This window comes from Mastigoproctus giganteus, chromosome 8 (genome assembly GCF_048544385.1).
Source record: "Mastigoproctus giganteus isolate SK-2022 chromosome 8, ASM4854438v1, whole genome shotgun sequence".
NCBI classification, from domain to species: Eukaryota; Metazoa; Arthropoda; class Arachnida; order Uropygi; family Thelyphonidae; genus Mastigoproctus; species Mastigoproctus giganteus.
The window spans coordinates 149324199-149351586 of NC_143582.1; the positions used below are offsets into that span (position 1 = coordinate 149324199).

The 27388-nt window shown below is 35.0% G+C and overlaps 1 protein-coding gene across 1 annotated transcript in view; it reads left to right on the forward strand.

Moving 5' to 3' along the window:
- PNPase (polyribonucleotide nucleotidyltransferase 1) overlaps positions 1-27388 on the forward strand; it is a 389999-nt gene that overhangs the window by 19050 nt on the left and 343561 nt on the right. Inside the window, exons 3-4 of the mRNA XM_090380364.1 lie at positions 13481-13586; positions 17527-17576. Coding sequence (XP_090236490.1) covers positions 13481-13586; positions 17527-17576 — 156 coding nt within the window. The remainder of the gene's footprint in view (positions 1-13480; positions 13587-17526; positions 17577-27388) is intronic.

The window sequence follows — 27388 nt, forward strand, 5'->3', positions numbered from 1 at the left end:
GATTACATCGTGGATCTGTTGTTATCAAGGAGAGAACTGGAGAGTAACAGGACTTCGACAAAGCAGTGGAGATTTTGTGGTATGGACTATAGAGTGCGGAAGCTGTGTCCAGACTAGAGACGTGCCTAGAGACATGCCCTCCCCCGGTGTTCGAGGTACAGAAGGAAAGGGAAGCAGGAAGGAGGACAGTGCAGGGGTGAGCTAGGAGCTGGGAATCCTCATAGGAATATGAGGATTCTTAGGAAAAGGAGGAAGAAGAAAGTAAGTGCCAGACCAAATTTACATTAACCTATTTATACTGCTAATGAATAGGACTGGTGAGGTGGACTAGGTCTAGAGACTATAAGGATTATAGGAACTAAAGAATAGATTTTAAGTGTTATATTAGAGCTGGAAAGGGATAGTGATAGCATGGCCACCTAAACCAATCTTAGAAAGGGGAAAATAAAAAAGGGAAGAAGTTGAAGGAAGGGAAAATTAAGAATAATTTCTTAAAAAAAAAAAAAGGGAAGAAGGATGAATATAAAGAAAGAAAGAGAGAGAGAGGTGATTGAACAAATGATGAGGTTAAGAACCTGCCCAACTATTTTAAGAGGTAATAAATTTATAATACTGTTGAAAGAGAGAGAGAGAGAGAGAGAGAGAGATGATAGAAATGGGTAAGAACCTTGTCATCACAGTAATCTTGGTGATCATGTGAATGACAAAGAAGGATTGTGTGAAACTAAGAAATTTTTTTGTTGTAAAGGAAATTTGGCTAAAAACAATTAACAAATGTAATTGAGAGGGGTTAAAACATTAAAAGAAATCATTGAAGGAGGAGAAATTTTTTTTGTAATAATTAATCATGGTATTTTTTATTATGATGAAATTTAAGTGTGGATATATATATATAAGTCGCATTAATATTAAATTAAATTAAGTATGCATAAATGGATGTGAAAGTTACACAAGGTGCCAGTAACTATGCAGGTGACGAAAGTAGAAAAAGAAGAGTAGTAGATTTCTGAAAGGTGAAAGAATGTTAATATCCTAGAGGTTATGATGAATTAAGTAAATTATGGGCTGGATTGCCAAGCCAATATAAAGCAGGGAAACTGTGAAGTAAAATTAGTACAACAAAATACAGTACAGTCAGTCCTCGTATAACACGTGTTTACATTACACGAATTCAATCATACACGATTTATAAATAGGGGAATGATATCTTATATAACATGAACTGAATTTGCTTATGCACGATTCGCCTATGTGTTTACAAGAAATGGCAGTCAAACGCAGAATCACCCCAACCGAACGCAACACGATAGGAATGAAGAGAAGATTCTGAAAATGTATTTATGTTTCTTATATCAGTGAAGAGGAAACACATTTCACCATAATAAAGTAAAAACCCATACAATTCCAGCTATCGGTATTATCGCAAATGCAATTAGATCGAGTTTACTACCAGTTTATAACAGATTTCACTAGCAGAAACGCAACTGGAAATTGTTTTTATTGTTTTATGGTAGTAAACCCTAGAAACGTGCTTTAGTAACATGTGAGGTGTTAATAGTGTATCTCTGCCTTTACGGTATTGTTTATTCAGTTGCTACACGCGCGCAGCTTTGTTTATGTGTATCAAGCATGCCTCCTTGTTTTGTAATTATGCTTTATTCCCTAAAAATGAGTAAAATACTTAAAAGGTGTGAAAAGGAAGCATCCTGGTGAAGACACTACAGATTCAGAGAGAGAAAAAGAAAAGCAATATCGATAAACAGAGGCGGACTGGGTCAAAAATTCTTACCTGGGAAAATTTATAGTGGCCTCATACTAGCGTTTATGGCCAAAATCACACCGGCCTCCGGCCAACCGGGGTTTCCCCGGTAAGGCTTATGGCCAGTCTGCCTCTGCCGATAGAAAAAAAAAATATGAAATTGTGAAACGTTTTGAGCGAAATGAAAGACCATGTGATATTGCAAGTGCTACAGACCTAAATGAGGCAACGCCGAGAATTACAAAGAATGCAGAGAAAATAAAAACAACTTTCATAGCAGGAACAACTCAAAGTGTAATTAAAATCCATTAGATTAAGACACAAGAATTGGAAGAGATGGAACCGCTGTCATCTGTTTGGATAGAAAATCAAACAAAAAACAAGTTTTCTTACGATAGAAGCAAAAGCATTAGCAACATTTTATTACGTAATAGTCATAATAAAATACGTAACTATTTTATTACGATTATTTATTGTGTTTGGTAATGTTTTGGTTACAAATGTGTGTTCAGTCTTGGGTGGTCGGCACCTAACCCAATTTTTCTCATAGGGCCTGTTCATATTGCACGAAGGTTTCTAGGAACACAACTATTATGCTATAAGAGGACTGACTATACTAATAAAATGCAAATAAAAATAAAATAAAATGGTATAGCTGTCATCAGATATGGGGGGGAGAATAAATAAAGACGAATTTTGTCTTTATTGATTTAAAATACTCCTTTTGTCCCTTCCCAATCCTCAATTTAATATCTCACCCTTATACTATTTGCTTGTTCCAAATTCGTTGATTTCTTATCTATACAAAATTAAATCCTACACTAAATTCCACATATTTATATTAAACATATTGATATTAACCATTTTTATCCCAACTCGATACTTATTTTTACCTAAATAAATTACACTACATTGGGACTACCTTGTCCATGCTGTATTAGAAAGTGCTAATTTCATTTTCATTCATTTTTGGCCTTTTACCTTTCTTCTACTACTATGGACAAGTAAGAAACACAGTTCCTGATACATGGTCAGGTGTTGTCCCCTGATAAAATACCTGATCATGTATCATTATTTATTTCAGCTGACATCAGATCAAACATTTTTGCATTACCTATATTAGACCATTTACTAAAAATGTTCTCTCCCCCCCCCGACGACAGCTATACCATTTTCATTTTATTTTTATTTGCATTTTATTAGTACTATATTTTGTTGTACTAATTTTACTTTACAGTTCCCCCACTTTATATTGGCTTGGCAATTCAGTCATTAATTTACTTAATTCATCGTAGCCTCTAGGATATTAACATTCTTTCACCTTTCACTAATCTACTACTCTTCTTTTTCTACTTTCCTCACCCTTATAGTTACTGGCACCTTGTGTAACTTCACCCACATCTTCACCTGAAATCAGCTAACTACAGTTCTGATCGAAAAAACCACTAGAAGTTCCTCCAGTCTGCGATGGGATTCAAACCCAGACTACTTCAGATGAGCGACAAGATTAACTTAGAGACAAGATCAGCATCCACAAGTTGACCTAAATTGTTAATATAATTTTCATCATCAATAATATGAATCCACTATTTATGTAAAACTTAGGTTCATGGCAGCTGGTTTAAGAGTTTGGAATCACTCATCACTTTCTCTTACTGAACATATGTTAACCTGTGAATGATGTAATCAATTGTAACCATGCAGTGTATGGAAGAACTTTCACTGAAACACATAAGATAATATGTACGTTTTTAGACATACCTATACCTACATGTACCTTTTAGTCAGTATTCCTAATATTGGAACACATTTGCCCTACACAAAAAAAAAAATAGTAAAAGTTGTAGGGTTATATTTTGATGCAGATACCTGAATTATAAGAAAACTGTATGCATCTCTGCATTCAGTTTCCATCCTGTGGTCACTAGTCTCTCTCTCCAGCAATAGACTTTAAGCTGTCAAGTGTTGCACTTATGTACACAAGAAATGATGCCATTATGCACGAGTCAGCCTAAATTCCACAGATCATCAGAATAAGTTTTTTTGTAATTAGGCTTAGATATGATGTATACTGTGCAGTACTTTGTGCTAGAAGCTGTAAGGTGAAGAACCCAAATTTCTTTTTAATGACATGATAAAATTATAACCATGTAACTTTCACAGAAATTTACACATGTGAAGATCAGTTACATATTACATATTATTTAATTAATTGAGCTGGCTGGCTAAATTAAAAAAAAAATAAAAATAAAGAAAGAAGACAGCAACACTGCATTATGAATTGTGAAAAGAATGCATGACTAAACTGGAAATCAGAATTTGCACAAGTTGCCGGCATCAGACTTGGAATTTTTTTAAACAATAGCATATATGCTGATTATGCCTGTCATTCTTAACCAGAGCTTGAATTATTAACAACTGAAATGTTGTTAACAACTATTAACAAAATATTAACAACTGAAATACTAATATTTGGGAACAAAACCAAAAATATTTTTTGTCAGGGGCTTATCCAGTACATGTTTTAATATTATAGAATAGTTCTTATCGATTCTGACGTTCCATTTCCAGAGTTAAGATGTGCTCAAACTTGTAATTGGCAATGGCCAACTTAACATCTTGTAAAACTCTCTTTTTGGAAGCATAACAATGGATATCAACCAGTACAGTTAGATTAGTTTTGTTGAACAGATTTATTAAATATCACAAGAAATTAAAATTACAAATATGTTAAGTGCATGCTACGTGTACTTTACATTTTACACATACTACTGTATTGCATTTTTTAATAAAAAATTTAATTAAAATATTTATTAAAGAGATGCCATACAGTAATAAATGAATCCAAACTCCTAAAAAAAAAAAAAAAAGGCTAAAAAGCTGAGTTTTTGTTATCTGAGATTTTACTCATCTGAGACACTCTTGGTCTCATTCATCTCAGGTAATTGAGGACTCACAGTGTGTTTTCGGGATGATTGTAACTGGAATTTTTTGTGCTGCCTCTATTGGAGAACAGTACTTTGAATTACTGCTTCAGACATTTAGCTTATATCATCAATTGCATTTTGAGTGTTCTCTTTAAAAGAATCCATTTGTTGTGATTTATTTTTATAAAAATTTCACCAATTTCTGTCTATTTTTAAACCTGTTTCTGAAATCTGAAACTGATAGATTGGGAGACTGGTACAGCCAGTTGTCTTCACTGAACTGTGACATTGTTGAAACTTACATTGTTGAAATTATTGTTAAGGTCATACGATGTTTAAATTTAAGTTTAAATTTGAAAAGATTTAATGTAATTTACTTGAAGAGAGCACAATTTAAATTTATAATTATTTATATATTACATTTTATATTTATTATTTTATATATTAAATTTTATATGTAAAAAGTCAATGAAAAATAAGCCTAAATCACATGATAGGTTAGTGCTATGATGAAAGTTGTAATTGCCATGCCTAATGCTGGGTAACAGTTGATTTATTCACTATTAAAATAGTAAATTGTCTTTTATGTTAATGTGGCCCCATATATTATCCAAATACATTTTGATAATCTCTAAAAGTTACTTTAAATAACTTGTTGAAGTGTGTGTGTGTGTGTGTGTGTGTGTGTGTGTGTGTGTGTGTGTGTGTGTGTGTGTGTGTGTGTGTGTGTGTGTGTGTTATATAATACTATATAATTGCTGAATGTTACCTGAACTGAAATTGAAGTGACATTATTACCAGAAGAGGACAGAAATGCAATGTCAGAATTGAAATTCACTTAGATGGATGCATTTAAAATTACATAGAAACACTAGAAAAGAAAATAAAAAAAAAACTTAATAGAACTTGGTTGTAGGAGTGCGAATTAAAGTGAGGTGAAAAGGAAAAAAAGTCAGTGATATTAACATTTCACTTCTTTTATTATGTTTTTTAAGGATGGATAAAATTACTTTAAAAGAATGTCACTGTCTTCTATTTAGCTCTCTGAGATCACACAAAATAGGAAATCATTCCAATTTAAAATTGGTACATGGTAAATTTACAGGTTATAGTTATTTCACTTAACAAGTAACCTATTTGAATGAAAAAGAAAATGTTTTCATTAGTTTTGCTGAACTCTCTCTCTTTTTAATTATTATTTAATTGAGAGAGAGCTCAGCAATATTTCTCTCTCTCTCTCTCTCTCTCTCTCTCTCTCTCTCTCTCTCTCATTAATAGCAATTAGCTGTGGTATCTCAAAATGAAACATATGAAAAAACAATCATATTTGTGCTCTAGAATGCACTAAGATATGAATTAGGGGTCCCTAAACTTATGCCATAACATAGAATGGCATAAGTTTAGGGACTTTAGAATGCTTAAGAAACAGTGCCATTGTTGCTCACTGTACTGTTATGCCCAATGTTATGCCAAATTCAAAAACTTTCCCTGTTAACCTTTTCCCTTTTACTTGTATCGTGGAAAGAACTAGAACTAACCTCTTTTTTTAAGAGGTTACTTCTCTCCAATCAAAATTTTGTAGTTAAAGAGTGTGTATGTCATTTCTGTAGATAGTTTAAATAAATTGGATGATAACTTGCATACAGTTGATCTCAGAGGTTTGTCACAAACCTTTCATGATAAGGTTCACCTGAAATGCTAAAAGGTAGATGGAGTTAAGTGTTTCAAACTTGATTAATTCCAGTCATTTTTTGACAACCAGATCCTCTACTTATGCCTTCACACTGACAGGGCTATTAGTAATTCTAGGGATATCCTATATGCAAGGTCTAAAAATATTATGACTGCTTAGTGTACTGGAGGTGACTACCATGGTGTGAATCAACATAAGCTGGTGTGCTGTCAACACCACACAAAGAAATGGCTGAGCCTATGTGGCACTAGATAATATTAGGTTGTTGTGGCACTAGGTAATATTAGGTTAACCATCACCCACTGCAGCACTATCATTTTGCTTAAATGAGAGCTTGAAGTAGTCAGAACTACATTTTGCTTCCAGAACAATGTAAACAAAATGTAGTTCTGGCCATCTCATCTGTCATGCAAAAAATGTTCTAAGATTGTTTATTACAAATGAAGCAGTGAAGATAGATGGCTAAGATGATGATTTAGCTTATTTGGGGTGATGGGAGAGATTTCACTAGGTTACTATTTCAATCCATTTCTAGGTCCACCTAACCAGTAATGAGGTGTGTGTGTGTGTGTGTGTGTCTTCGGCTCACAATCATAATGGATGTGAAAGTAGAACAAAGTGTGTCAAGTTTTGTGTGAAGCACAGGAAGAATGAGACACATTTATGCTCCCTTTCCAAATGTTAAGAACTGAATTTGGTAATTAGCATTAGTAGAGGCATATGATGCAAGAAAGCAAGCTTATATAGCATCATCCAAAACAAAAAAACCCTTCCCATTTCATCCATCCATTCACTCCAAATGCTTGTCTAGTTCTGCCTTGAACTTATTTAAGTTTCTGACCTCCACTACAACAGATGGCTTCTGTAGCCAGCTGGGCAGGAGCAGCAGTGCGTAGCACATGCTTCTTGATTGAACTGGGGTTCGAGCCCATAACCACCAAATGTGGACGATGCAGAAAGGTCAGGGAATGACCACCTCATATCCCCAGAGCAATGTGGCCTTAATTGCTAATGCTCCTAAAAAACATATAATAACAACAACAGCAGCAGATGGAAGTTTGTTCCAACTATCAACCACCTGCTAGCTAAAGTTGAATTTCTGTACATCTATTCTACAATTGTCTTTCCTTAATTTGAATTTATGCCCCCTCAGGTGAGTAATCTGAGCAAGAGGAAGAATTCCATATGAATTGAGCTTGTTCAATCCATTCAAGGCCTTATACACCTCAATTAGATCACCTTGCAGGTGGACGCCTCCATAGTCAGGTGGGCAGGAGCATCAGTTCGTAGCACACGCTTCTTGATTAGACCGGGGTTCGAGCCCGTGACCACCAAGTACAGAGGATGCAAAAAGGTCCGGGAATGACCACCGCATATCCTCGGAGCAATATGGCCTTAGTTGCTAATGCTCCTAAAAACCAAATGACAACAAATAACCTTGCAGGTGCCTAGTCTCCATAAGCTGCAATTTGCAGAACTTAAGCCTTTCTTGGTAACATCAACCCTTTGCTCCACTCACCAATCTCGTTGCCCTTCTCTGTACTCATTCCAGCAGCTCTACATCTTTCCTAAAATGAGGCCTCCAGACCTGTATACAGTACTCAAAGGTGTGGCCTAACCATTGCCTTATACAAAGGGACAATCACCACTTAACCCCTGCTAGCAAAATTCCTATATATCATTGACAAGACATCATGAGTTACTCTTGCAGCCTTTTTGCACCGCTCAGAAAACTTCATATCTGACTGCACAATTACTCCCAGGTCCTTTTCATTCTCCACTATCCGGATGTAGTACCACCCAATTGGTATGTTACTTTGGGGTTACTGCTACCCAGTTCTTTTTTTGGAATGGTTGAGCCTACCGGCACCTTTACCAGTGACGTGTGACATTTGGATGCAGTGCACTTGGAAATTTGTAATATTCCGTAAATTTTTTTCACATGTTTACCTACTATTCAAATAAGCTTAAAATTATATTTAACTATTTGCATTTTTTATTGTCTATTGTTAAGATATTTTCTATATAAAACTGTATAACCATTTTTATAATTCTAAATTACTCAGTCGGACCTCTGTTTAACGAAGTCCTTTTATTGTAACAAATTATTTTGAATTCCCCTTGGAAGTTACATTTAAAATACTTTCCGTTGAGTGAGAAAATTTTCATATAGCGAACAGATTAGGCGAGAATTAACTCGGTACACGCTGTTTGCATTTCTGGCTTTCAGGCAATTAGTACTGCTGCACGAATTAAGAGAGCTAAAGCATTCTATAACTTAGTGGTACGCAGTAAAACCTATTCGACCACCTGTCCCACATACGGAGGAGTCACGCTAGTCAAGAGTGAGAAGATTAAGGTGTATTCCCAATAGGCTTTGGCCCACTTTCTACTGCAGTGGTGTCCAACCTTTTCCCTTACAGGGGCCATATTCAAAAAAATTCAAAGTTAGATTTCTTTAGTGTGTTACATTTTCCGTATTTTGTTGCATGTAAAAGTAAAATTGAAAATATTCAAAAATTTTATTAAGTACAATACACAGTTACATTTACTGAACAAAACATTTAATGAGAAATTTTTTTTTGATAATTAACAAAATTTAAAATTCTGTTTTAGTTCACTTTCCTCGCGGGCCGTAGGTTAGACACCTTTGTGAATCAACTGTAAGCGCCCCGTTCGAGAATTAGAAAAGTGATTTTCTTTTACCCCAAGAAATAATCATCTGTTGTTTTGCAGAAGTATGTTCTCCCCATTTTTTCGTAAATTTTTCCTATCTCTGTTTACATGGTCACAGTACCTGAATATCCGAATGACACTGTCATTTTGGACAGTTTCAAAACAAAGAAAAGAAAAAATTCAAATTTAAGAACTAGTGACAATACCGATGACGAGAGAAGGAAAATGAGGACAACAAAGGTATTAATCCTTCTAAACTTGAATTGTTGGCATTTGGTGAAAATGAAGTTAGAAAATTGTCAATTAGGTTACAGTTAAATTCATATAATCCTATATGAAATTTTCATGTGGTGCAAACAGGTACCCAGGAAAGCATATGGTATTTTGTCTAGGATTTATAGGACCTCTGCAAATAAGCAAATGAGAAATTCTCTGTGTAATGCAGTGGTAAGACCACATTCAGAATATTGTATTCACTTTTGGAAGTAATACTTGAAAAGACACAGAACTACTAGAAACGGTTCAAAAAAGGGTGACTAAATTGGTGAAAAGTTCTAATCAATATCCATATGAAGAATGGCTTAAAGGCGCAGAATGCAAAACATGGAAACTAGGTATCATAGGGGACCCTGACTGAAGGGCCTCGAGTGCCAAGTGAGTGATCTAGCAATTTCCAAAGAGAATTTTGAAGCATTTTTTCTATAAAGAAGTGGTTAAAGAGATTTCTAAAGCCTTTACTTTCAAATTTATTTATTTTCTGACTCTTTTTAAATAAAGAAGGAACCTTCTACAAGAAAGGAAAATACCTTTCTTTTGTATATATATATATAACTAACTTCTCTAACACACTAACCACTAACTTCTTATCACTTGGTCACTGGTGGCACCGCTTCTACCTCCACGTGGCAGGGCCAGTAACCTGGTGGATAAACCAACCCTCAGGAATAAAAGGAGCAGAAATGGAAACCAATGAATTTCCACAGCTAGAGCCCAAGAGCACTCAATGTAAAAACCTTGAAATGGATCATGACTTCCGTACCTCAAAGAGAATGAAAAAAGACGCTGGCAGACAGAAATCGCATTTTCCTGATTATCCATTCTCTGTCGGCACAACCTGTTAGCAAGCTTTCCCCTTTCATCATACAATGATGCCTGGAAAATGCAGCAGCATCACCAAAAATGGTGAAATGTCTTGTTGTTGTTATTTGGTTTTTAGGAACATCAGCAACTAAGCCCATATTACTCCGGGAATATGCGGTGGTCATTCCCTGACCTTTCTGCACCCTCCGTATTTGGTGGTGACGGGCTCGAACCCCGGTCTAATCAAGAAGCGTGTGCTAGGCACTGCTGCTCCTTCCCACCTGGCTACGGAGGCACCCCGAAGATGGAGGGGGTAACCTGACCTTTTTTCTTTAGAATTACTGGTAGACTAGTGGATAAATTGTTTATTAAGAAAAAAAAAGGCAAAGGAAGCCCACACGAGAAGCACGGCAAACTTCGAAAAAGTTTACCGGTGAAACTAGGTTACGAACATTTTTTATGATGCCAGAACTTCCAATATGACTCTGTTTGTGATTCAATTAATTAATTCAATTAGTGATTCTAAAGAAAAAAGGTCAGGTTACCCCCCCCAACTTCAGGAGGGTTTCAAGCTCCCATGGGATTCAACTTCTACTCCAGACCGATAACACCCACCGTCTGTTTACCGAGCGAGCAACAATACAAATGCCGTTACGGTAAAGTACTTTTATCAGTAAATTTCATCGAACGTTTGCATGCTTTTCGCGCAGGCTTTCTCTACCTTAGCCATTCATTCATAATGGTGGAAAATTAAAAGTTTGGAATTCATTGCTAAAAGCAAACACTATTTTGTGTTGAGCTGTAAATCGGAACAAATCTTAAAATTTTATAAAAAGATTATTCATCTATGTAAACTAATATCGACACAAGAAAAGAACAAATAAAACTGTGTGCCAAGTCTATAAAGCATCAACCAGTGTGCTAGTACTGAGTAGTTGTTATTTTCTTGTACCTTTACATTTACGGCACTCGTTGGCTGACCACTTAAGTATGACCGTTTGTTTACATTACATCACACCGCTTAGCTGCATTTTTAACTCAGATATGCATTGTGGCATATCACTCCTAGTGCTGTTTACACTTATATGCATAAAGGCAGCAAATATGTTAAACAAGGTGTCAGGAAATCTGCATTGGATTTGGTTAAACACAGTTTCTCACTAAGTCATCCAATTCTTGCTGGTTAAGGGAAATATGAGGCTTTACTTGAAGAGGTGTAATTCCAGTTATCCTGTTCACCAGACTCATCATCCAGTTCTGAAGCCTTTGCAAGGAAATTGGCAGGTCTGTGTGACACTGGAGCAGTAGAGGATAGTATGTTGAGATATGTTACAGCTTTTCGATCTGTAGACTTTTTAAATTTTGCTATATCCACTATAAGCAGCAATCACTGTGTTTTGTAGGCTATTTCTGTATTTCAAGTATAGCAAAAAGCATATACTTATGACTACCACATCACCATCCCTCTAGTTTTGACATGCAAAAAACACAGCAGAAACGAGGTGAACACAACTTGTCGTGATTAAAATTATAACCACATAATTTTCAGTAGGATGACTCTTTCACATCATGTACTCATCATATCTTTTTTCTAACCACAAATTATTCAAAAAAGAACAAAGGGATAAATATTCCAATTTCTATCCTTTGAACCAGTAATGCATTTCCACTAGATCTACCTGTTAATGAAGAACTACCAGTTACTTCTTTAAATACTCTAGAAGAAATGCATGTAAACAGAAAAGATACAAATGAGGAGTTGGTATCAGAGATGTTTATTGAGAAAGAAATATTTTCCCACGCTAATTTAATTGCAGTACAATAACTTGACATCTAGTTCCGAGATCAGCATTTGAAAAAAATGATCAAGTTAGGAATATGCAGTATTGCTTGTAATATTTGTGCTATATGCATTTATATGCACAAATGATTACCATTTTCCACAATATGCATTTTTATATATGCACATATGCATATACAAATATATATGTGCATATTTGTGTATGCATATATGTAATCTGAAGTCTAATGGTCATTATCCAGTGATAATTGGGCTACTTAAATTCCTTTGAACCAAACATTGGAAGTTATAGCGAGTAGACTGGGAGAAATACAAGATATGGCAAAATAGCTATACTTATTATTTAGAAAGGATCTGCATTTGTTGATAAAGAGTCAGAAATATTTAATTGAAGCATGTTACTGCATTTACACTCCCACATCTCATGCAATACTGCCTTTGCAACTTGTCTATTAATGGTGCTTTTTGAGTCTAAATAAATAAACATAATTTTTAATCCTTTTCAGAGAAGAAGATCAATCTGTCAGCTGCAGCCTTCTAGTAGATTAATGTGGTCCTTACATGTTCCTCTATGTTTTTCTGGATGCTCTAGAACTTGCACATCAGCTGTGAAAAAGTTCAAAAGATGTTTCAAAATGATCTTTTATTTAAAAATATGCAATGTACATATTATGATAATATTAATTTTTTATCATTAATGTTAAAAATATTGGCATAAAATATTAATATTCTGGGCAGAGTTTTTTCTGATGTTCTCACTTATGGGTATATGCATAAAGCAATTCTAATGGTTTTAAATTGCCATAAACTTATTCTACCAATGTCAGCCTGCTGCTGGAAAATTCTGAGATGGAACTTTGACTACCAGTGCATTTTCAATAGCTAACTAACTTCCAGTCCAGGCTCAGCCTCGATTTTTTTTAGTTTGTTGTTGCTACCACAGTTCCTTGTGAAGCTATTAACATGAATTTTAAAACATGATATCCTTGAAAAGATATCATCTAAAATAAGTATAGTACCTTTCTGACTGCAATTTGTGAATCATAGACTGCAATGGCAAAATGACTGGTTAAGTTACTAACTGATGGAAGGTAGCACCTAGAATGGGGAGGGGACTGTTGAGCATTTTATGAAGAAATGGGATGCATTTTTTGGTGAACCACATATCAGATTTATGTATATTATCATTCTAAGGTTAATGAGTCTTGTCCATCCTGAATACCAATTTGCTGGATGGATCATCTTATCTCATAGAACCTGCATGACACCATTTAAACTTATTCATTTGGGATATGCCATTTTCTGGAAAAGTTTTCCCAGAAAAACGTTTGACACAAATTTTCAAGCAATTCCATTAACTTTTTTGGATGGAGCAGTTTTTCTCACAGTTTAAGCTATTGAACATCTTTGATGCAACATCAGTTTCATTTCAGTTTAATTATCATGATTTGATGTTCATTATTTGTTAACTTGACAAAGAAGATTTGCATATTATGTTATATATTTTTTCCAAAATTTATTTATCAATAAAAATCATTTGTTAGGTAGACTACAGACAAAAAGCTGCAGCAGCTGGTAGAATTCCCTCAAATGTTTTGCGCCGTGAGCTTGGGCTTACTGAAAAGGAGATTTTGACTAGTAGGCTCATAGGCAAGTTTTATAGTTGAATATGATCTTAGTCATTGTGAATGTGATTTTGTTTTGTAATTTTATTTTATTTCTTTTCAACAAGGCTATAAATTACCCCTTGACGTTTCCTTAATTTTTCTTTGATAAATAGAAACCATTGAATGAATTTAGATAACCATATTTGACCCTATAGTACACCAAGAAGATTCCAACAACCCTAAACAACTAAATCCATAGATTTATTCTCCTACCTTAACCTCTTCACCAGAACACCTGGAGGTAAAATCCTCCATAATATATCCTTGTGCCCAAAAATCATCTCATAGAAAAATCACATGGACTGCACTAAAATCAATTACTTCCACCCCAATTACTTCCCAGAAAACTCCACTCCAGTATCACATAAACAGGTAAGCTTTTTAAACTTAATAGTTTAGGAGAATAACTCTAAGGATTCTAACTGAACTGTATGAATTAAATAATTAACTAACTAATTAATTTCTTATGATATACTAATGGTCTTTGTAAAATGTTTCAATTATTGTACATTGGACATTGTACATTATACAGTATATATTGTAATTATGACTCACAATAATGCTGAATGTTATCAAATTACCCATAAAGAATTATGTAACTGAAAGTTGAAACCAAGCAACTGTAACCCCATCGGTAATTTCTACAACTTTAATTATTTATCATAATTAGGTTATTAATAGAATTTTATAAAACTTTCTAGGAAATTTTACCTAAACCCAATGTTCTAACCCCACAGTCCTGAAGACACGAAACAGTGAGTTCCCGAAATGTAGCCAGAATTTTGAAGTGTTTGGCATTGAGGTGTTTCAGTCATTTCAATAATAAATTACTTAAATCTAACACATGATATAATAGTATAGTCTCAATTAATTAATTATCCCACAAAATGAATATCAGTTTATTAGTATTAGTAGTGGCAAATGATACAAGAAAGCAAGTTTATACAGCATCAACAAAAATTTTACAGAAAACATTACAATAAAACATTATACAGCATCAACAAAAAAAATAATAATAAAATAAAATAAAATAAAACCCTTCTCATTTCATTTGTCCATCCTTTCCATTAGTTTGTCCAGTTCTTCCTTGAATTTATTCAAACTATCCATTACTATTGCTGGAAGTTTGTTCCAGCAATCAACCACCTGTTGGCTAAAGGTAGACTTCTGCCGCACATCTATTCTGCACATTCATCTTTACTCAATTTTAATTTATGCCCTCTCGTGTGTAGTCTGAGCAGGAGGAAAAATCCTATCAGCATTGAGTTTGATTAATCCATTCAAGCCTTAAACATCTCAGTCATATCACCTCACAGGTGCTGTTGGTCAGCTTGCTCAAAAAGATGCAGTTGTATTGGAAGAACAACAGGAAACCAACCCTCTATGTCACATGGCCAGAGAGACTTACATGGAGAAAAATATTTACAATGCAGTTGATAATAAAATGCATGTTCAAAACTTTTCTATTGATGAAATAATCAGAACATATTAAAGAATTGCTTTGGTGCCAAATCAATAAACAATTACATTTAGCAGAATTCAACATAAAGAGTTTTTGTATAATTGATACAATACTGAAGTCATGAAATGTTGTAGTGAAGTGTTCTCACTTGAAGTGATGGCTTTATCAATTTTCAAGTCATTAGCAAAGAGCTTTGATTTGAAAAGAGTTAAGCTGTGCAGTGATGTCATCACTGCACAGCTTAAATAGATGCACAGCTTAAAACTGGTGAAAAACCCATACAACCCGAGGATGCAGAGTTGGTTGAGAATGAATTAGAGTTGGTGCCATTGACAACAAAAGCACATTGGTTAGATAATGCAAGATCCCAATAGAGGAGGAAGAATTCCAAATTCATTTGGTTTGTGTTTGGAAAATATGATTAATTATCAAAAGCCTGAGCTGAATCTTGGAGGAGAGTATTAAACAACTTGCCCTGATCCAGGCAATTACAGATGCCCTATGTAAAAAATAGCTAAATTAATGGTTTTGTCATGAATCCAAATTGAGAAACTGATAAGATGCTGTGAAGACAGTAATTTGAGTTCTATACTTGCAATTAGCATTAGCATTAGCATTAGTAGAGGCATTTGATGCAAGAAAGCAAGCTTATGCAGCATCAGCCAAAAAAAAAAAAAAAAAAAAAAACCCACTTCCACTTCACCCCTCTGTTCGTTCAAAATACCTGTCCAGCTGAGCCTTAAACTTATTTAGGCTATCAACCTCCACCACAAAGGATGGCAGTCTGTTCCACCAACCAACCACCTGCTGGCTAAAGGCAAATTTCCGCACGTCTATCCTACATCTGTCTTTCCTCAATTTGAATTTATGCCCTCTCAGGTGATTTTTCTGAGCTAGAGGAAGAATCCCATCAGCATTGAGCATGCTTAAACCATTCAAGGCTTTATACACCTCTATCAGATCACCTCGCTGGTGCCTAGTCTCCAGACACTGTAATTTGCAAAATTTAAGCCTTTCTTCGTAAGAGCACCCCTTTGTTCCATTCACTAATCTTGTTGCCCTTCTCTGTACTCGTTCCAGCAGCTCTACATCCTTCTTGAAATGAGGCCTCCAGACCTGTATACAGTATTCTAGGTGTGGCCTGACCATTGCCTTATACAATGGAATAATCACCTCCTTATCCCTGCTGGAAAAATTCCTGTATATCATTGACAATACTCCATGAGCTACTCTTGCAGCCCGTCTGCACTGCTCAGAGAACTTCATATCTGCCTGCACAATCACCCCCAAGTCCCTTTCATTCTCTACCACTGTCAGTGTAGTACCACAGAGTTGATACGTTGCTCTGGGGTTGCTTTTTCCCATGTGTAGTACTTTACATTTGTCAATGTTAAACTTCATTTGCCACCTCTCAGCCCATCTGCTCAACCTTTCCAGATCCTGTTGTAGCAGCATAGTGTCAGTAGTGTCCTTGACAACCCTGCCAACCTTTGTATCATCTGCAAACTTGGACATTAAGCTTGATATACCATCATCAATATTATTTATAAATACAGAAAACACTAATGGATCCAACACTGAACCCTGAGGGACTCCACTAATAACATTAGTCCACGATGAGCAGTGTCCATTGATTACCACTCTCTGTCTTCTCCCCCTCAACCACCCCTTTATCCATAGCAGCAATTTGCCTCCAATGTCACACTGCTCCAATTTGTGTAGCAGTCTTCCATGTGCAACAGTATCAAAAGCCTTTCTAAGATCCAATTCAAAGGCTTTAGTAACCATGTTGAGGATAGGTTTCCAATTTTTGGATCGAGTCTGTTTTTATAGACAGAATTAAACTTCTTTGAGCCGTCATTTCATTTCTGTCATTTGGTTTTTTTTTTAGGAGCATTAGCAACTAAGGCCATATTGCTCTGGGGATAATGCGGTGGTTAATTCCCTGACCTTTCCGCATCCTCTGTATTTGGTGGTCACGGGCTCGAACCCTGATCTAATCAAGAAGTGTGTGCTACGCACTGCTGCTCCTGCCCACCTGGCTATGGAGGTGCCTTTCTTTGAGCCAGATGGATAAAATCTCTCAGATGAACAAAAATTAAAAAACTTGTTTAAGTCCAAATTGGAAACCGATAGAAGCTGTCTTTTTCATGATTGTTTATGACATTTTTTACTTTTTATGCTGCTAGTTTATATTAAATTTTAAAACTGTATATTACTCATTTTAGAATTGACACACAGAATATTTTTAATGAATTAAATGCTTTATATGTTAAATAATATTAACATCTAAATACTAAATTAAATATAAAATTAAGGTAAATTAAAATCTTCATCTGTCAAAAATCTTTTTTCTAATTATAAACATTATAATTTTTAAGTCTGATACTGTTTAGAATTTACTTTAAGAATATAATTTATATGGCATGCAAATTTAAATCATTTAATTTATGTTTTTTAGATCGTTCTTTAAGAACCTTGTTTCCTTCTGGGTATTGTTGCGAAACTCAGGTAAATGCTTATATTCTTTCCTTCTCTTTTCTTTTTCTTTTTTTTTTTTTTCTTTTCTATTTCTGGTTAAATGCTTTTTTTTTTCCCTTTTCTTTTCTAATAAACTTCAGAGAATTGGAATAATTTCCTCTAAGTAATTAGTGGCTACAGTGTGACGTCTTGTATTGCAGATTAATTTTTAAAAAACCGTAAGAGGAGTTAGATTTTGAATTTATTTCTTATGTTACTTTCATTTTTTGTTTATTTTTTAAAAAATTTAAAATAAAGTAAGAATGAAAATTTTTTACCTAAATGCTTTTGAATATTAAGTTGCTCAACATTAGAAAGAAATTATTGCCAAAATTCAAATCTGATTTTTTAAAATTCATTAGAAACCATTAAAACTTGTAAAAAATTTTCTTAGTTATTGTTATTTTTTAATGCATTAATGTTCAGTTTATCTATTATTTATCATTTAATTCAATTTCATCAATTTTTGGATCTGAATTCCAGAGAATACAAAATGTAAATTTTGGCTTTTTTAAAACCCCAATCAGTAAACAATGTCCAGCAATTGTGACTTCCTCCTCCTTTGATTTTTAAAACAATTTTCACGCTGCTATCTATTAAAACTGTCCATAGTAGTTGGAAACATAAATAAGAGATAGTAGCACATCCTGGAAGATTTCAAAAACAGTTTATATGGTAACAAACTTTATACTTGAATCATATATGAAACAACCTTGGAAAGCTTAAATTTACATATGTACTCTGGAAAGGGTCAAGCATAGTTTTAGAAAATATGGTCTATAGACAGATCACATGGCTTCTAGAATGTAAAAATATTATGAATGGCAATTGAAATGGTTTTGAAAGAACCACTCTACACTAGATATTAATAATAATTAAATCTGAGGTGAACATCCACAGTGCATTATAAGAAGACAACATTTGGTTTTGGTCAATTCAGATATTGAAAAGGCTTTTGATACTACCTGGTGATATAGCATCCTTGAAGAACTATATAATTCTGTGGCCAGTAACCACAATTAAACTGAAGCTTCCTACACACTCAGGCATATTAGGTTTACTATCAATGTGTTTCAGCCAACCTGTTTGTCCAATATATATGAGGGTGTTCAGCAGTGGTCCATCTTCAGGTAACATTTTCACAATAAGAATTTCTAACAGGACATTCCAAAGACATTTGAAATATAGTAGGGTGTCGATAATCTGAACTAATGGGGACTGGGGGTAATTTGGACTTTCAAGAATTTTTGAAATTATCAAAAATACTGTTCTGGAGACTGAAAAAAAAAAAAAAAAAAAAAAAAAAGGTTTAGTAAGTTTAGAAATAAAAACACTGGCTTTAAAATTTGAGGGACCACCTAATTTTTTGTTAAAATTCAGTGCCTTTTCACATAACAAAGATATGGGTTCTCCTAAACTTTTTCTCTGTGTGAACCACAAATACAGTAAATAAACAGCATCTTTGAGGGATGGGTCATTGTCTGTTCTCATAGTTTTACTTTTTTTTACACCGTCTGAATCAAGTTTCAATTCAAACTTTAAAATTTTTTCCTTGTTGTTTTTAATGTCTGTTATGGTTGACTTTCCAACCTAGTAAAATTTTGCTATTGAAGACCCGCTTTCTCCCTTTGAAAATCTATTTAAAATCTCAATCTTTGATTCAGTTGTTAAAAATTTCTGCTTCCTTTTAAAAGATGAAGAAAATTACAGTACTAATCATAAAATAAAACTCTGTTCAGAATCTTTTTACTCCATATCTCACTTGCATGTATCGTGTTAGGTGTAATTTCTGGATGCTGTATTCTTTGTTATTGATTGAAGGTTATCTTTTTTTACTGTTTTTAGATTTTACAACCCCCCAAAAAAAAAAAAAAATGTCAGTGAACAGAAACATTAGATTGCAAAGTGTGTTGAATAACAGATTACAAACTGTTATGTTTAGTTAGTATTGTATGTATATTAATTAACCTATGTACATAAGCATAAATTAATTTCTATTTTTCTAACCGGTGGATAATGTTCTTCTGATTTTCACAATCATTTAATTTTAGTAATTGATAAGGATAAAAAGAGGTGTAAATTTGTGCTTTTTATCTTAATTTTTATAGCCTGTAGGTAATATTTCTCTGATTTTCACTTATTAGAATTGCCGTTTAATAGAATCAAAATTCAATTCTAAACGTGATCACAATGACCAGTTAACGGGTGCTTACTTTAACCAGTCTGTAGCTTATATATATAAATATATATAATATATATATAATAAATAACTTATATATATATATATATATATATATATAAAAGTTATTTATTTATTAAAAAATATAAAATAATTATAATACATGAGTAAATAACAATCAGTTTGTGATTACTTTAGTTTAGTAACAAAAAACAGTAAAAATTATTTGGCTTATTATTGCCATTTTAGTTTAGTAACAGAACAGTAAAAATCACAGTCAGTTATATATCCATTTTAATCATTAACATTAATTGTTAATGAGACAATTGTGGCTGGTGGTTTTATATAATATGTACAGTATATATTCAAGCTAAAATTACTTAATTTGATCCTTAGGTCCCCACATTCTGATATGCTCAGCCTGTCTCTTGTTATTCCCACTAAATTATTAATATGGCTTAATTCACCTTCCAGTAGATAAGGACTGGGGAAAGTTAACAAAAGCAATTCTGCCGGAGTTTGTAATTTAGGATATTTATTTCTCCTGTATCTTCACTATTCCAATAGGAGGCATACCCTTTAGTTTGGAATACAGATTTCTCCTACAGATCTTCTGTCATTTCAGTTAACTCGAAAAATAAATTTAACTTGAGACACATCACACTCAAACAGTCGTAGAATCCATCCTTTAGATCAGGGATTCTCAACAGGGGCAAAAATGGTTTTTGGGGGACCGAAAAAATCATGGCTATTACAATGGTTTGTGGCTCTCCAAAGTTCAACCCTAACCAACAACATCTTATTCCTTAATATTTAATTTCTCTCATTAGGTTTTCTTTTCCCCTGAGACAACTGATTTTTAACACATAGGTATATTATATTAGGAGTAAGTGAGAAATTTTGATAAAAGGAAGATAGTGGGCATGATTTAATTAAACCACATTTGTTTTTCATAGGCATTAAATGCCTAGGTGTTTTCAGAGGTAATGTCTCCACAATCCTAGGCATTTGCACCTTTCCGACAGCTGCGACTTTGGCAGCGGCATGGTAGGCATGGTTTATTTATTCTTTTGTTTCATTGGTCAATATATGAGGCATGGATGGGATGAGGAAATGTGTCAGTCTATTGTTTCTACTTTCTAAGCGACAATTAGTAATGATTTATTGTTTCCATGTAGCCGTGATCAAAGGAGGGAAAGTGTAGTAGCACACGCTCTTTGAGTAAACCGGGGTTCAAGCCCCTGACTGCTATATACGGTCAATCTGCCAACCCACACTGAACCAGCATGGCAGATTATGGTCCATTTCCCTCAACATGAATCATTGAGGAGGCTTCCATCCTGCAATGGATTGATAATGGCTGCTGCTTATCTTACCTTACCTTTTTATTTCCATGTGGAAGTTGTTTATTATTGATCCATAGTGCTTTTGTGAGTGACATGGGCTATGAGAGTTAAATAAAAATAGTTCATATTTTATTAATTAATTTGTAAGCTCAGACTTATTTAGGAAATTTTCATACTTTAATTCCATAATTTTTTTGATAATGTAGCTGCATCTTTGCTTAATTTAACAATAGTTATTTCAACACTAAATAATTAAATAAAAAGAAACGAGTAAATAATTGTTCGAGAAGGTGCTTAAAAGCAAGACAAATTCCCAGAAAGGAAGGCGAACTTTGACCCAGAGAAGGTCAAGACCAAATTCCCCTAAAAAGGCTGAGAAAAAAAAAAAGGGGGGGGGGGGTATATGCAGATAGCAGAGCAAAGGTATGAGATAGTCCAGGGCGACCGGATTAATGAGGATTAGACAATAATAAAGTGCAAAAAGGGAGCATGATTTTATATAAAAGGAACTGTGAGGTGGGAAAAGGGGTTCTTTCAGGTAAAGCCTTGATTGTGTAGAAGTGGTGTACTGGAAGGAGTTTTGGGTCAGTGTAAATAGCGGAGTATGACCAGGGTAGGCTACTAAGGTTTTGGGGGAAAAGATCAACTAGTCGCAGTCAAGGAGATGTGAAGGGTTATGGAAAACAGAAAGTCTGTTAGCATCTGAGTCCACTCTAAAGTCCTGAAACAAGAAGATAGCCTAAGAAAAAGGATTTTCGAATTTAAAGTCAAAAATGGAAAAATCATCCTCTGTTAAGGGAGCTGGCCCAACCTGCCGATGACAAAAGGAACTGTAAATACAAAATTTTCATACTATGTCTAGCCCAAAATCTTGTCCAGAGAAGAGGAATTAAGCTTAAATTGAGAACTAAGAAAAAAGGCACTCTATGTTCCTATTAAGAATTGACTCATTTAACAAGTGTAATAAGAAAAAGAATTAATGGTATATGTACATGAGTTCTAGCAGAGATATGTTTAATAAAGTAGTAAGGATCCTTGTTGAGAACTGGAATTATTGCGAGGCTTAGTAATTGAGCATACAAAGGAAAAGGGTTTAAATAACTTGCTTGTGAAGTTAGTGGTAAAGAAAGGGGAAAGTTATTTCTTATTATCTGTTACAATAATGTATAATTCCATGCTTAAAACCTTTTTTATTAACAAGTTGGAAATATATTTGTGTTTCTGTCAAGTTGCTTCATTATACTCTAGTTAACTTACAATCCCTAGACACACAAAAGCAGTCAGTGGCCCAAAAGGGGAATAACAATAGGTTATCCTTAATTCAACAGAAGGTGGTTTAATTATATATATATCAAGGTATATATTTGTATAAATAACATAAAAGCAACACCTACAAATTCTTTGTAGTTATTCAACCCATCGTCAATCATGTCAAGTGCTGAAAGGAAAAAGTGTCGACAGTATCTGGATGAATATGTAGCTTACGGTTTTATTGAAAGTCCATTCGACTCAAGACAGCCATGTGTCTCATGTGTAATAATTTTTTTTCGAATGAAGTTATCGAATATTTTAAAAATTTAAAACAATAATTTGAGCAACGTAACACTGCTACTTCCTTATTTAAGAAGAACACACACAAACAAATGACAATGGAATGATTACGTCTTATAAAATTGCAGAAATCATTACAAAAACTAGTAGTGCTCATACAGTTGCTGTGACCATGATACAACCCACATTAGAGACTAATTTCAACAGTGATGCATCAAAATCTTTCTAGTATTTTAATAGCATTGCCATTGAGCAATGATTCAATTCGAAGACGAATCATTGAGATGTCAGTTAATGTTGAAAAGCAGCTAATTGACAAACTAAAAACGAGAAAATTTTCTATTCAGATTGGTGAATCCGTAGTTACTGACAGTAAGGCCCTTCTAATGGCACCGGGTTTTGGCACATTATAGCCTTTGTTGCTAATGCACCAATAAAATCCAAACCAACCAACCAGCCCTTCTAATGGCATATGGTTTATTTCGATGATGATTGTAAATTGCAAGAAGAGATGTTTGTAAAATCTATAGAAACTGACTGTACTGGAGCATCCATTTTTGCTGCTGTAAAAACATGGTTTCATGAAAAACAAGTACCATTGGAAAATGTGGTATCCTGTGCCACTATTGGTGCTATCCCCATGGTTGGAAGACAAAGGTTTTATAGCCCATCTAAAGGAAGTATGTCCCAAAGTTCTTACAATACTCTGCATTGTGCGCCAAGGAGAGATTGCTTCTACAGGGATGGGATACACTTAAATAGAAAGGGTGCAAGAATTTTTGCTGATGCTGTCGAGGCAGTGTTAGGTGGGTCGGAAAACTGCTAGTTGGGGGGGATACAAGGACTAATAGATTAACAGTAGCCACTGGCAGAGGTGGAAGTGATTCTTGCACTGCTTCTATTGAAATGAGCAGAAGCCTGAAAAACAAGATGCAGGATATTTCAGAGACTGCTGGGAGTCATTGCGGTACAAGTAAACACATGGGTTGTGTTAGGGTAGCTAAGAATAGAAACAGGTGCATGTATAACTGCGTGTACACCAATGCTAGGAGTTTGGTAAATAAATTTGATGAATTTGAGGTATTGCTCAAAACATCAAAGGCAGAGATTGTTGGGATATCAGAGACGTGGTGTCACACAGATATAAGTAATGCTGAACTGGAATTTGGGGAATACAATGTGTATAGAAAGGATAGACAGGACAGGAGGGGAGGAGGGGTTATGCTATTAGTTAAGAAACACATAAAGTCCAAGGAAGTGAAGCCAGTCGACATCGATGGACAGGGCAGTGTCGAGTCAGTTTGGTGTGACATAAGCATAGGGAAATCAAAATTGAGAGTAGGAGTGTGCTATAGGCCTAATGACTCTGATGAGTATAATAAGATATTGTACAGGGAAATAGAGTGTGCCAGTAAATCAGAGAGTCTTATAATGGGGGATTTTAATTTCCCAGATATTGACTGGAATTTGTGGGTTGGTCACTCGCACACTAGCAAGGCTTTTGTGGATTTATTGGATGATTGTTTTCTACATCAGCATGTTTGTGAGGCAACAAGAGGGAGCAATACTCTTGATCTGATTATCAGTAGTGATTCTTCATGCATTAAGAATCTGCAGATAAATGAACCACTAGGTGGCAGTGATCACAGTGTGTTGAAGTGGGATTTACTCAAGGAGGTAACTACCATCAGAGGTAAAGGGAAGGGTTTTTGTTTTCGTAAAGGCGACTATGATGGTCTGAGACAGTATTTAAATTCTATACAGTGGGACCAACTGATGATGTTACCAACAGCAAACTCAAAATGGGAAGCATTCAAGGAACTAAACTTGGAGGCTACCAGGCTTTACATACCAACCAAGAAATATTGTTCAAGGTTTAGGCCTAAATGGTTGTCAGATGAACTAATGAGACATGTGGCAGAGAAGAAAAATGCATGGGATACATACAAATTAATGGGTGACATGGAAGCCTATGATAGATATAAGTTGGTCTGTAACCAAGTCACAAAGGAGATTAGGCAGGCAAAGGCAGACTACGAAAAATCCTTGGAAAAGGATGCAAAGAAAAACAGAAAAGAATTCTTTACATATTTAAACTCAAGAAGGAAAGGGATGAATCAGATTGGTCCACTGGATATTGATGGTTCAACAGTTGAGGATCCTGCTCAGGTGGCTAACAATCTAAACGAGTATTTTGCATCTACATTCACGTGAGGAGTTATTCAGGAAGGAGAATGATGTAGGTAAAGTAAACATTGGCAGTGAGCTGGATGATTTTGTAATAACTGAGAGGAAAGTGGAGGAGAGATTGTTGAGGATAAACATAAAAAAGGCACCTGGGGTGGATGGGATCTATCCAGTTATATTAAAGGAGGCAGCAAAGGAAGTAAGCAAACCCCTAGCCATAATTATGAGAGCTTCTTTGGACTCAGGGGAGGTACCCATAGACTGGAGATGTGCAAATGTAACCCCAATTCACAAAGGAGGATCAAAGGCTGACACAAGTAATTATAGACCTGTTAGTTTAACTTCTGTTCCAGGTAAATTAATGGAGGCACTGGTTAAAGAAGCAGTGCAGGATCATCTAGACAAGAATTCAGTTATAGCTCAGACGCAGCATGGTTTTGTTAAGGGCAGGTCTTGTCTGACCAATTTGATTGGATACTATGATGTAGTCACAAAAGAACTGGATGCAGGGAATAACTTTGATATTATATATTTGGATCTTAGAAAGGCTTTTGATACTGTTGCACATGGAAGACTGCTGCACAAATCGGAGCAGTGTGGCATTGGAGGCAAATTGCTGCTATCGATAAGGGGATGGTTGAGTGGCAGAAGACAGAGAGTGGTAATCAATGGACACTGCTCAACGTGGACTAATGTTATTAGTGGAGTTCCTCAGGGTTCAGTGTTGGGTCCGTTGTTGTTTTCGGTGTTTATGAATGATATTGATGATGGGATATCAAGTTTAATGTCCAAGTTTGCAGATGATACAAAGGTTGGCAGGGTTGTTAAGGACACTACTGACGCTATGCTGCTGCAACAGGATCTGGAAAGGTTGAACAGATGGGCTGAGAGGTGGCAAATGAAGTTTAACATTGACAAATGTAAAGTACTACATATGGGAAACAGTAACCCCAGAGCAACGTATCAACTCTGCGGTACTACACTGACAGTGGTGGAGAATGAAAGGGACCTGGGGGTGATTGTGCAGGCAGATATGAAGTTCTCTGAGCAGTGTAGACGAGCTGCAAGAGTAGCTCATGGTGTCTTGTCAATGATATACAGGAATTTTTCTAGCAGGGATAAGGAGGTGATTATTCCCTTGTATAAGGCAATGGTTAGGCCACATCTTGAGTACTGTATACAGGTCTGGAGGCCTGATTTCAAGAAGGATGTAGAGCTGCTGGAACGGGTACAGAGAAGGGCAACAAGATTAGTGAATGGAACAAAGGGTTGCTCTTACGAAGAAAGGCTTAAGTTTTGCAAATTACAGAGTCTGGAGACTAGGCACCGGCGAGGTGATCTGATAGAGGTGTATAAGGCTTTGAATGGTTTGAGCATTCTCAATGCCAATGGGATTCTTCATCTTGCTCAGAATAATCACCTCAGAGGGCATAAATTCAAATTGAAGAAGGACGGATGTCGGATAGATGTGCCGAAATTTGCCTTTGGCCAGCAGGTGGTTGGTTGGTGGAACCGACTTCTATCACTTGTTGTTGAAGTTGAAAGCCTAAACAAATTTAAAGCTCAACTGGACAGGTATTTCGAACGAACGGAGGGGTGAAATGGGAGTGGTGTGTGTTTTTTTTTTTTTTTTTTTTAGGCTGATGCTGAATAAGCTTGCTTTCTTGCATCATATGCCTCTACTAATGCTAATGCTAACATCATCTGGTTGCAAAAAATATTAGTCCAGTTCTTTATCAATCTCTCGGTTTAGTTATTAAAACCATCAATAAAATAAAGTCACACAGCAAATATCAGAAAATTTTGTGCTGATAGTGAAGAATGGTATGCGAGGCTTCTTTTACATTTCTTTCTTCTTTTCTTTTCTTTTTCTTTTTCTTTTTTTTTTTTCTTCTTTTAGAAATCAGATGACTTTCTAAAGGAAACTGTCTAACAAGATTTATAAATCTTTTTGATACAATAATTAGTTTTTTATAAAGTGAAGGAGACACAGATTTAGCAAAGGAGATCCGCAAACACAAAAACAACATATACTATATGGCTTGGATTTTTCAAATACTTAATGAAGTATCACTTAATCTTCAAGGGAAATTAATTATGGTGATAGACTACAAATGCATATAAAGCCCTTACTGAAAAACTGGAAATATTTGAAAGCAATTTAATGAGAAAACAATTTCATGGTATGCAAGAGTTAGACGAAATCAAAGAATCCCTCACCAAGAATGAGCTTAAGAAGTATTCAGACCGTTTGTGTTCTTTAAAAGGTGAATTAAAAATAGATTTTCAGATTTATTTTCTTTTGAAGTGAAGCCATGTATGTTAGATCCAATTGGATGGGATGCATGGTCTGCTAGTGAAGAAATTCAGGAACTCATTGAATTAAAATGTAATGAAGAATGCAAATATAAATTTGAAAAAAGGTGGAATGGCTGAATTGTGGGGGATCAAAAACAACTAAACTTCTTTTTCCAACAGTTTTTTGAGAGTGTGGTCTGAAATGGCCATATTTTTTTGTTTTACAAAATCTTATATGGTTG